This window comes from Anastrepha obliqua, chromosome 2 (assembly GCF_027943255.1).
Source record: "Anastrepha obliqua isolate idAnaObli1 chromosome 2, idAnaObli1_1.0, whole genome shotgun sequence".
NCBI classification, from domain to species: domain Eukaryota; kingdom Metazoa; phylum Arthropoda; class Insecta; order Diptera; family Tephritidae; genus Anastrepha; species Anastrepha obliqua.
Genome location: NC_072893.1, coordinates 127,655,401 through 127,667,960, shown reverse-complemented (window position 1 = coordinate 127,667,960; position 12,560 = coordinate 127,655,401). Strand labels below are relative to the sequence as shown.

At 34.2% G+C, this 12,560-nt stretch overlaps 4 protein-coding genes across 4 annotated transcripts in view; 3 read left to right on the top strand and 1 right to left on the bottom strand.

Moving 5' to 3' along the window:
* LOC129238933 (zinc finger protein 91) overlaps nt 1-12,560 on the bottom strand; it is a 42,965-nt gene that overhangs the window by 14,076 nt on the left and 16,329 nt on the right. The window lies entirely within an intron of this gene.
* LOC129238929 (phenylalanine--tRNA ligase alpha subunit) lies at nt 445-2,237 on the top strand. The gene has a single exon (XM_054874166.1). The coding sequence runs from the start codon at nt 531-533 to the stop codon at nt 2,016-2,018; it is 1,488 nt and encodes a 495-aa protein (XP_054730141.1). The 5' UTR covers nt 445-530; the 3' UTR covers nt 2,019-2,237.
* On the top strand, nt 4,184-5,369 carry LOC129238934 (uncharacterized). The gene has a single exon (XM_054874175.1). The coding sequence runs from the start codon at nt 4,286-4,288 to the stop codon at nt 5,039-5,041; it is 756 nt and encodes a 251-aa protein (XP_054730150.1). The 5' UTR covers nt 4,184-4,285; the 3' UTR covers nt 5,042-5,369.
* LOC129238926 (sal-like protein 2) lies at nt 6,701-11,942 on the top strand. The gene is made up of 2 exons (XM_054874162.1): nt 6,701-7,342; nt 8,195-11,942. Exons 1-2 carry the CDS (start codon nt 6,827-6,829, stop codon nt 9,749-9,751), a joined length of 2,073 nt encoding a protein of 690 aa, XP_054730137.1. The 5' UTR covers nt 6,701-6,826; the 3' UTR covers nt 9,752-11,942.

The following is a 12,560-nucleotide window of genomic DNA, read 5'->3' as shown; positions in this document are numbered from 1 at the left end:
GTCACGTTAAACTATCGTCAGTAAACCGTCTTTACCGACAATCTCTTTTTTCCCCGAATGGAACATCAGTCCTGTTGTTGTAGCAGCATAAAAATTCCCCATTCTTACATACGGGGAATGCTGTTGGAGTGGCAATCCTTGGCCGGATATAAATCCGGGTCGTTTCGGTAACGTAGATCCGACTGCCGTGAAAACGGCATTGACCTCACTGAAGATCAATAATAAAAGTCCAATTGGAACCTGGTTATTTAATTTGCTTATTAATATTAAAATAGATTGTAAATAAAAGTATTAATAAAAGAAGTATATTTAAGAACTTTATGATTTAATATTTTACACTATTTTCTGTAAAGTGTGTGTAAAAATAGAAACAATTTACTATTTTAAATCCAAAAATATGATTTTAAAGACCTTGGCAACTCTAACGAGCTGTCAAATTTGTCGTGTTAACAATTTGTTGGCTTCCATTCCAATACTAGCACGCGATAAATGCTGATTAAGTTGTCAGTTTTGGTTTTACTTGAACAAAAATGCATCCAGATCTTACGGAGCGTATATTGCAACACTTGGAAGGTAATGAAAAAGTCAGCACAGTTGACTTAGCTATATTGTTTGGCGTAGATCACCAGAAAATTGTTGGTGCCTTGAAAAGCATTGAAGCTCATGGCGAATTAGTAATCGCTGAACCCTCTTTAGCGAAAAGTTTGGAATTGACCGATGAGGGGCAAAACGTAATGACAAATGGCAGCCACGAAGCAGTACTTTATGGAGCCGTGCCATTGGAAGGTATTGTCCAAGAGGAACTTATGCAGAGTAGTCCGAATGCGAAGTTTGGTTATAGCAAAGCTATGTCCCTTGGTTGGATCTATTTAGACAAGTCGGTTAGTCCACCACTTGTCAAGAAAAAAGTAGAAAAAATCGAAGACACAGTGAAGAAATCTCTTGAGGAAATTTCGAAAAATAAAACAGATCTTCCACCTCATGTAATTAAAGAATTTAAAAAGCGAAAGCTACTGCAAGAGATTACAACGAAAAGTTTTATATTGAGCCAGGGAAATGAATTCGCCACAACATTGACGAAGTTGGAGACAGATCTGACTGTCGATATGCTCGCCAGTGGCTTGTGGAAGGACCTAAAATTCAAATCATATAATTTCGATGCTCTGGGCGCAGCACCTGTTCGTGGCCATCTGCACCCGTTACAAAAAGTGCGCACAGAATTTCGACAAATATTTTTGGAAATGGGTTTCTCGGAGATGCCCACAAATAACTTCATTGAGTCGTCATTTTGGAACTTTGATGCATTATTTGTGCCACAGCAACATCCAGCGCGCGATGCTCAGGATACTTTCTTTATTAGTCATCCAGCGAAAAGCTACAAATTTCCACAAGAATACTTGAAACGTGTGCAGGAAGTTCATTCAAGTGGTGGTTACGGCTCCACAGGCTATGGCTATGATTGGAAATTGGAAGAGGCGCAACGAAATACACTACGCACGCACACTACAGCAGTAAGTGCTCGAATGCTGTATAAGTTGGCCAATCAGCCGGAGGGATTTAGGCCAGTAAAATACTTTAGTATTGACAAAGTGTTCCGAAATGAAACATTGGATGCTACACATTTGGCAGAATTCCACCAAGTGGAGGGGGTGGTAGCAGATATCGGACTTACACTAGGCGACTTAATTGGCACCCTTTACGAATTCTTTCGCAAACTTGGTATTGAAAAGCTGGAATTCAAGCCAGCTTATAATCCTTATACGGAACCAAGTATGGAGATTTTCTGTTTTCATCCAGGACTTAACAAATGGATTGAGGTTGGTAATTCAGGTGTTTTTCGACCAGAGCTTTTATTACCAATGGGATTGCCGGAAAATGTAAATGTTATTGCTTGGGGTCTGTCGTTGGAACGACCTACTATGATAAAGTATGGTATTAATAATATTCGAGACTTAATCGGTCCTAAAGTCGACCTTAAAATGGTAGAAGAAGGACCAATCTGTCGTCTGGATAAATAAAAAATACTAGGTCTTCCTGGAGATATTAATTAAAAAACTGTATATTTGGACAACTATGTAAATGTATTAATGCAAATTATCAGTCCCCTTTATTTCCAAACCTTATTCGAAAAGCCCAATTTGATTAAATTAATTGTAAATGATTAATAGGGCTTGGATGCGCATGTTTGGCATTATAATCTCAGATTATTTAGAAATAAAAGCGAAAAATAGATTGCATGAATGTGTTTTGATTAAGTTTTTCTTTTTTTAACACATTGTGTGCGGGACACGTAAAAATACGTTTTTCGCAAACTGTGGGTAGAGCGCGGGTCACGTAGTTATACGTTTTTATAGATGGGTGGTAGAAAAAGGCAAATAAGGGAAAGGGATATACGGGTTATTAATGTTTGTTGTTACCCTTTCTCATACCTAGTGTTACGATGTACAAACATATACAAATCAAAATAATAACGGTAAATTGTATTTAACAGTAAACATCATACGAGCAAATTTAAAAGCAATTAATTTCAAAACAACTCTTATTTCAGTTTTAGTTAAGTGGCGTAATTCACAGTATACAGAAAGTAGCTTTATTTATTATAATAACGATAGAGAATACATTCTAAGATAAGAAAATAAAAGTTAAAAAAAGAAATCAGAGCCTTTTTAAATTTATACTGATTTTTAATAACAATAAAATTCGCGCACATTTTTCAATAAATTACCCACTCCAGCCGTAATGCACTGCCACAAAACGCCCGACCACAATGTGTTAATAGGAACGTGATTTTCGGTTTTCTTATTACTTTACATGCGATAATTCCCGGTTAGCCAATCAGAGAGTGTTCCGAAATAATGATCCGAAAGGAGTCTTTTAGAGATTTTCTAGAAAGTGTTTTTTTTTGTAATATTCAAAAACTTAATTTTTTTCTGAAACTTTTGAAGACCTAATTCATTGATGCGAGCTTCTCTTAATATTCATCTAACGGAACTTCAAAAGTATTTGAAGCAGCGTGTTGCTAAGTGAACTTAATATGAATATTTAAAAAAATTCTTTTTAAAGGTGAATATTTTTATTAACAAGAAGAAACATGCCTGGAAATTTCAAAATCTATATATAATAATATATATAAAAAGAAGTTACATTTCCTTGGTAATCTTATAACTCAAGAACCGCCGAACCGATTGACACACAAATTGTAGAGTTCTTTTCTATCTTTGAGGAGGTGGTTTGTGTGAAGTTTGATTGAAATCGGTGCAGCCGTTCCTGAGTTATGACATTTTATGTGAGTAATGGTTTCCTCTCATACGAGATGCCTGTATGGGAAAAACAACAACAAATACACGGCAGCTTATGAGCGTTTCTGTTGTACTGTTGTGGTTGTAAGCGTATTATGTTAATATTAATTTTGGACGAAAATATAATAAAAACTGGAGCATTCAAGAAACTGGAAAAACATTTTTAACTTTATTTATTTTAGCATAATTTATTTAGCGTAAAAAATTGAAATGGAAATTAAAGAATCAAAGTTTAATTACAAGTTTTTATCGGCTCTTTCACCTTACCTGTATATAGGTGACAACCACAATCAAATTTTAAAAAAGTACAGAAAAGGCTATTGTGACATCTTTAGAAAGCATGTTGAATGAAAAAAATCAACTAATTCAACTGTTTAAACATTTTACGAGTTCTATAAAGAAAACTTAATATGAAAAATTTCTTGCGATATAAAAAAAACATTTTATGTATGGTGGTGCGAAGCCCACTGGGAAATGCTAGTTAAATATAATAATCCTGTAATTTTACATTAAACAATCAAATTTTTATTCAATTTGCGTTTCAATAAACCAAGACACTAACGCTTTCGGAAATTGAATATCGATTATAATTATATTTCTTTTTTCAAGACACTTGAATTTTGAGTTAAGCAGCTAATTACAATTCTATTTAACTGCATCTTCAAAATAAAATTGACTATCAGACTGCGTGCAGTCTATGTTACAGCGTCAATTTAAATCATTTTGGCAACCGGCATGAGTGATCAACTTATGCAAATCTTGAACGTGTAACTTGTTTAAAGGAGAATATTAAAATATCTAATGCAACCATATTGGTAGCAAATGCATACCTGTAGATGTCGCCTATGATGGCTTCCATCTGACACTGAATTTTTTTTTGTAACTTTTTTTGTTGTCATTGCGCAGTTGTCAACAAATTATAATTATAACAAATTAATTTTTTTTTATTAATTCTAAGAACGTTATAAATACAAAGACAAAATTAAATGGATAGTAATAATGGACAAGAAAGCAGAGAAACTGTTTCGGAAAAAGATGCTGCTGCTACTTCATTATTAAATCAATTTATTTTGGGGCAACTGAAAGAGAGACAGTGTTCAAATGGTGAAATAAGATCTCAAAATGGATTCGTATTACCTAAGTTACAATTGGGAAACGCAAAGCCTACAAATTTCGTGATTCCGCCGCTGAAATTATCTCATGCAAATGGAACACTAGCGTACAATGCCAAAGTGCCGCCAATAATAATTTCCCGCAAGACAACTGATGAAAAAACATCAGGTGATGGTATTGGAGAAATAAGTAGTGGTGTAAACAATATGCAAGTGAATGACTCAGAAACTTTGGAAACAAAAATTCCATCTACCATCGATCTTACTACAGCATTGAGCTCTGCCACAGGTATAATTGTGAAGAGTAAACAGCGAGTTTCGACGCCTGCTGAAGATTTCCAAATACCTTTTATAGAGTGTGATCGACGAGAAAAGCCTATTATATTGCCTGTCGTCAATAACTACTGTCAACTGAGTACATATGACAATTTCTTGTGCAAGGGCAAAGTGCTGACGGCGCCTTCATCGTGTGGGCGCGTTATTTGTCTCAACTACAAACGTATTCATCCCCTGCCGAAAATAAGTCACAGTTTTAAAGTGAAGCATAAAATACAGCGTTTTCGTTTCGATACTAAATCGCCAGATGATATTATATTGGCTACATTGAATAAGTACCACCGACAATATTGATGAAGACGAACTTCTAGTCTACCAAATCTGTTAAAACTTGGAGGGAGGATTATACTTTTGTAGAAATTGACCGTCTGTAACATTAAAACAGTGTATAAAATAATTTAATTAGAATTATGAATACAAGTTGAGATACTTTAAAAAATCAAAAAAATAATTAAAAAAACAGGAGGCGGAAAACGCCCACTTCGTCAGGTTTTAGGATTAAGCATTTTTGCCTTCATTCTTTTACTAAACACTTTTTTGCATTTTTGGCTTCAAAGTGAGATATCACCAATAAAAAGATGGCAATATCAGGTTGCCGATATTCATTTATTTATGTCCTAAATTTGAATTTTCAAACTTTGTACCGAAATGCACATATAAATTATATAAACTTTAGACAAGGTGAACGATGAACGAAATTTTTCAGTACAACAAAGACATACGTGAAACGTTCAACGACAAGTTGATGTGCTGGGTTGTTGATGCACACTTCAAGCAACAGCAACAATTTTTTCGAATGTACGCACTGTACGAACACGAAAACGTATTGTATCCAATTAAAATAAGCGATTGCAGAACAAACAGAAATTCTTTCCATTCTTAAAGAATGATAAGTATAGATTAGATTTCATATTATGTAGGTGTAATCCAATTTTTAACAAACTAAGGAATTATAGAGCAGTTTTTTAGTGTATGGTTGAAACACGACTTAGAAATGATATGATTGACGTGGTTAAAAAAAAAAAAATCCCGAGTAGAAAACCTCTCCTAGATCCAGAAATTTAGCCACATTCCTCTCACAATCACCTCATTCCATACCAGTTACTTTTGGGTTTGATTTTATAATAATAACTATTTTCAAGAGAAATTGAATCTTAAAACGTATTTTCATGGAAAATGCATTGTTTTGTTTTCTCTCTATTTGATTTTAATGTCGTTTCGGTTTTTTTGCAAATTTTGTTTTCATGATTTTTCGTTTTCTCATTGACCGCTTTGCTGCTCATTAAACAGACTTTACGGGATAGATAAACAGTGTTTTTCTATGGGAAATTGAATTGAAATTTTGCTATTTCTAATTGCTAATAAGACGCCAGTTTGAGCATAGTCTAATATGCCAATCAGTTAACCTATTTAAATGATATTAAAGTGCAAGCGTAGACCCATTTGGAGAATCACCACTTTCTCTCTTAATGCTAATGTATTTTAGTGGACACAGAATTAATCTGTAGTAAAAGTTTCAAACGTTAGATGGTCAAGAAAAGTAGACAAAATATAAAAAAAAAAGGATTTTGAACGTCTTTCGGTCAATCAGATTATCGGCGAGATGCAGATATGGCGACATTACAACTTGACAGTCGTGGCATGAAACAAATAATTAGTGAAGTAGAAAAAGTAATATAGTTTTAATTACATGATGAAGGAGATTATATATTGACAAATCTTATCTAATTACTAGGCATTTGGCATATTTTTAACAAGCAGTGAAAATATTTATGTGGTAACATTTTCAGGTTTTAAGTGCTTACAGTCCGGCAACACCCTGTCGATTTTCATCAAGCGCGCACTCGTTCTCTTGCTCTTTCCTCCCAATTCGGCACGCGCTCTCTTTCTCCCTTTTTCACACACTTTTCACACGCATTTGACAAAATAATAAAAACAATTTTCGAACTCTATTGAAAAGTTTTATACATTGCCGTCTGCGAAAGGCTCTGCAAAAAGTGTTCATTTCATCCGAAACAATGTCAAAATAGTAATTAAAATAACTAAGTGTAATTTATATTTTCTGCTTTGGTGTAAAATATGTCGAGAATCGCAATCAAAACAGAGAAGCTGGATGAAGAGCAGGAGGAGATTGGCATTGAAAGTAGAGCCGCAGAGGAGGGTGGTGTTAGTAGTCAGGAACATGAAAAAGGTACATCGGCAGTGGCAGGTAAACAGCACCATGAAGTGGGACGAAGTGCGATGCGCCAGCTACAACAAAATCAACTGCAACCTACTGCTCTGCTAAAAAGTGCTAGTGGCGTTGGTGGGGGAATTGACAGCAGCTGCGGTCTAGTGAACTCCAGCCATGAGATCAATAGCACTAAAAAACCTACCTTACCGAAGTCACGTTGCGGGGAAGTCTTTGTATCCAATAATGCACGTCAGTGGACATTTATTTGCACCTATTGCAACAAAAGCACACGTGACATCGGCGAATTTATTTGCCACATTAAAATAAAACATTTGGGTGGATTTACTGACGAAGGTGATGAAACGGACGATGGCGAATACGAGACCAATCAACAAGCAAATTTCTATGAACAAGATCAAGATGTAAGCAAAGAATTATGAACCGGACGAAGTATATAATTATTTTATATATTGTTTTGTACAGTTTCCTCTGTGCTTTATAACACCCTTAAAAAGTCCAGAAATGAGATAATCCTTAATTTAGTAACTCAAATTTTTATAAAATTGTACAAAATGTACACTCGTACATATATATGTACATACTTTAATGTATCAATGAGTTTCGCTTTACAACATTTGCTACTCGTTCCCTCTTATTACAAAAATTTTATGTACTTATCGATTTTTTTTCTTTAAAATAGAACAGGCTTCTTACAGCTGGCTTCATATGTTTTATCCTTTTATACTTGTCGATATACGTTGCCCTTACTACAGTGTGCATAATAAATGAGATGTGTGCTTGGCTTTTGAAAAACGGATAAAATCAGTAGTAGATCGTTGGTGCGTTTGCACAGCCGGAGGGGGTTGAAATGAACCGGTTTCGTTTTTCTTAAAGTAGGTTTCTTGTTTTAGCTTTTCTTCTATTTTTTTTAATCATGCTGAACTTTTTTGAATAGCTTTTCAGACGCTTTACCACTGAGAAAAATGCATCGGTTTTTAAACTGGTTTTAAGTAAATGTTGTATCGAATCCAATTTAACCATTATAGTAATTTAATAGGAAAAATGGTATTAAATACATACTCCTGTTTAACGTAAACTCACCACAACTCTAAATATCTTAAAAAAAGTGTATGCGTTAAAGATTTGATTAAGTCGAAAGGCTTCTAAACTGTGGTTTACTTTTCTTTTAATCATTTTACATACATACATGTGTATTTGTAAATGAAAATTATTCTATTTAATAATGTATACAAAAATCAAATTTTTATAATTAGTATTTGGATTGCGGCAACTATCTGGACGTAAATGTGCACACAGAGTCTGAGGACTATAGTTTAAATGGGCAGGATAATTCAACAACATACCGCCATACAAGCAGTCATAATGCACTACACCGACAACCGGTGTCTGCTGCAGTTTCAAAGCAAGGAGATGTTAAAAGACAAGTTGATTTTAATAAAAAGAGGAAAAATAATAGTGTTGATGATGACACGCTGGAAGACGAGAAAGAACATGCTTCAGGTGCCGTTAAAGAGTCGGCAGCACAGTGGCGTGCCGATCCAGCAAATTTCCAATCTTATGCAAATAAGTACACACCAATATCCTCCACACCAAATGTAAAAATGAAAACTAACGCAACCTCAAATGGTAATACTGCTTTCGATGCTGCCGATTATGCTCCGGTTAAGGACGATTTTGATACAACCGGCGCTTATGAAAACGACGAAGAAGAAGATTTCGATAATCAATTATTTATTGCTCCCACTGACTCTTTGGATGCTAGCATACTGGGTGGGGCAGCTGATGGTAGTGGCGGTGAAATGAAGACGAAACGGCGTCAAATACGTGGCACTGCATACTGTGCATTGTGCAACAAAACCTTCCAATACTACTCGCTATACCGCAATCATATGATTAAACATTCGAATGAGACCCCATTTAAATGTCCCATTTGCAAAAAAGGATTCAAATCAAAACAGGCCATACGCTATCATATGAATACACATCAGAAAGAGAAACAGTTCAAATGTTCCATCTGTAGTGCATCATATGGCACAGAAAACCATTTCATCTCCCATATTATGACTCACGAAAGTGCAACCGCATTTCCATGTATGGTTTGTGGTCAAGTGCTGAGCAGTAGTAAGGAGCGAGATATTCATATGGCTAACCATAAAGAGGAGCGACCATTTCGCTGTGACTATTGTAATAAACTCTTCCGTTTGAGACATCATTTATCGAACCATCTGAAGATGCATCGTAAATACCGTTGTGATTACTGCAAAGAGATATTCACTAGTGCTATCTACTTGCGTAAACCTTACGCTTGTCCTGGATGCGAAAATTCGCCCGACGCTCAACAAGATGCGGCGAATGCTGCAAACTCCAAGGTAGGACGGGTTAGCGGTAACAATAGCATCAACCCGTTGGAGATTTTTGAAACAGTTATACCTGGACAACAACAAAGTGATGACTATGCACAGATGGTAACAGATTCGGAGGGCGATGGCGAAGGCGATGAAGATGTTGATGAAGACGAAGATGAAGCCGATGATGATGATAATGGTAATGAACCTCAAGGTACACAAATGGATGAAGATGGTGATGAAAATGAAGACATTTCAAGACGAGAAGATGAGCAGGAAGAAGATGATGATGACGAAGAGGAGTATGAGGAAGGGGAAGAACCAAGTAACCACGGCGTCGGCAGTAGTGGACAAGCGATTGGCGCATATGGTGGCAGCATAAAGCGGTATGTGTGCAAATATTGTTCGCGTAGCTATTCTCACCCAAGCGGTTTGAACTATCATATACGGCATAAGCATTGCTAGTAAGAGATATGGAAGCGCAAAAGTGGAATATGAATAGGAGATAATGAATGAATAGAGAAGGCAGATAAATATAAGAAAAGAGGGTTTTTTCTATATATATGCACTGACAAAAAAATATTTAGTTTAAAAAAACAAGAGAAAAACGCAAAAGCGCTTTAAAAAATTCATAGTATTTCTAAGAGATTTATTACGTTTAAGCATAAATATATTATCCTAATTTTTCTACCATTGTCAGGTGACCCGAGACTAAATATGCTGGTACAAATATTACGAATTACAGTCTTTCCTAACAACATCTAGTCTAATCTTAACCATTGTGTTGTGTCTACATACATCTGTAGGTACTTTGTATTATCCTTCGCACGATACCTCTAAGCTGCCCATTTTTGTGATTATGTTAGCAGCAATTGGAAACATGTCTAGGATGCTTTTGTGTGCGTGTGATTTCGACAAACCGATTGGTTATTTAGGATAGCCATTTTTCAAAGGCATCTCGGCAGCAATCTATTGTACTTCGATCTACATATATTATTGTCGTTGTTGTTGTTATTACTGTTGTAACAGCACAAAATATTTTCCAGGCTCGTGCATATGTATATTTTATATAATGCTGTATTTTGTAAGAGTGGGTTGTCATTCACAACTTTTGTTCTTTTCGATTACGGCAACAACGACATTAAACCTGTCTGTAGTGCAAACGATAGTTCGATCTATAACCGACTGTGGTAATCATTCGCTATATATTCACACACTATTCCGACTGCATGTATAAGTATACCACTTAACTAAAAAATACTCAAATATCATAAATTTTCCGTACAACGTACGCAAATTTGCGTGCAACGTATGTGTGAAGAAAGCTGCTTCTTTCAATTTTCCTTGCATTCAATAGTACTCATAATTTATTTATTTTTTTCTTGCAAGAATTTTCACACACACGTGCACATTATATTTCCATTGTTTTAGTTATAACAAACAGTATTCTTCCACATAAGCCATCACATCCATTTCGATAGCATAGAATTGTTACAGAACTGATGAATGCTAAAATTTTAACAAACATATTTAAATACTTATGTACGTACATTTATTCATATGCATATTACCATATACATACAAACATAAATAATGTACCGAAAAGCCTTGAAAAGGCCTTAGAGTTATATACACATTCATAATGAAGCTACCCAGATTATTATTGAAGATTTTAGGGAACAAATTGCTAAAAATCAGTGACTGCCCAAAAGCTACCGTAAAATTCTTTCAAAAATCAAAAAAATTATGTATAGATTTCAAATGCTACTTGAAATTTCGCATAAAAATACTACATTTGTTCGTAAGTGCTTTAGGGTTTAACTTTTTTTTTGAGTACATCAATTAAGTGCAGCTTTGAAATTACTTGAAACATAATTTATTGTAAGATTATAGTGAAATTAAGCGAAATACAAACGTAACCATCAACTATTTTTTATTATGAGTTAGATTTTAAATTTCATATACTACTTAAAATAACAAAAATAATACAAGGGCGAAATTTGTTTAAGGTTACTTACACCAAAGTTAAGCAAAAATTGGGAAACATTAAAAATTTCCTAACAAAAGACAAAAGTAGAAATGAAGAAGAAAACAATTTTAAGAAATTCAAATGTTAAATACATTTTTGTATTAGCCTTGTGCAAGAGTTTTTCATAATTGCAAGCTTATCAAATTATTAGCCACATTCATTAAATGCTGAATTTGAATTTGCGTCATAATAGTAAATGTATGTACATACAAAAATTTAATTCTAAGAAAAATATACATTAAACATTGATAGTAATTGCTGTCGTTTGATATATTTTTGTCTCAGTTAGAATAGTCATAGCATTTATCACTTAAATATTTTATTAATAACCATTACGTCACTGATCAACTAAACACCAATCGAGAGAGAGAGAGAGAGAGAGAGCATTGAAACAACTTTAAGCATTCTGCAAAATCATGTTAATAATATAACGTAACAATTCGACAAAATGTAATAAAAATTTATAAAATATAGTACTAAATTGATATTGAAATAACTTCTAGGAATGATAAAAATGAGATTTATTAAAAGCTCATAGGTACAATAGAATATAAATAACTTATATAATATAACCGTATTTTAATATGAAAAAATTCGCCGAAGCGAATTCAATCTGTAAATACTGCTCCATTGATATTCATTATTAAATAAACTTAAAAAAATAAACAAGTGGACTTTTGAAAAAAAAAAAAAGTTTGTGGAATCAGAAATTTGTCTACTAAGTAATAATTATTTTGGTTGGGGGGGGACTTTTAACATTACAAACACTAAATTACTAATCATTAACAACAATTAAGTATACACCCCAACAAAATAAATAAATGTACATATTCATATTTCTCCAAAAATCATTCGCTGGCAAAAACAACAATGCTTTTGTTAAATGTACTCAAGTAGCGGCAAAGTTATAGTAAAATAGGTAAGACCTTTGAATTATTTCCTGTTGAATTTGAGGTTAATATTGGCTGGTGACGGACTTGACATCTAATGCGTGAACCACTTTCCATAAGTTTCCTCAATGCTTCAAGTCATAATTTTGTCATTTGCTCCTTTAACGCTTGTTATCTTATACAATTTTAGCAGCATAATCTCCTTGAACAAGATCCGCAGCGATCATCTTCAGCAATGAGTTTCTGGCAGGGTTCTTTAAAATTACTTAACAGTATATATATTATAGTAAGCAGGGGTTTATATTTTATTTAAAAATGTATTCCCTCGTTTTTTCTAATAGCGGTCGCCGCTCGG

Excerpts from the sequence above, each read along its gene's own strand:
- LOC129238929 (XM_054874166.1), top strand. The coding sequence starts at position 531 with ATGCATCCAGATCTTACGGAGCGTATATTGCAACACTTGGAAGGTAAT.
- LOC129238926 (XM_054874162.1), top strand. The coding sequence starts at position 6,827 with ATGTCGAGAATCGCAATCAAAACAGAGAAGCTGGATGAAGAGCAGGAG. Across the intron at positions 7,343-8,194 it reads TCTATGAACAAGATCAAGAT|TATTTGGATTGCGGCAACTA; the intron begins GTAAGCAAAGAA and ends TTTTATAATTAG.
- LOC129238934 (XM_054874175.1), top strand. The coding sequence starts at position 4,286 with ATGGATAGTAATAATGGACAAGAAAGCAGAGAAACTGTTTCGGAAAAA.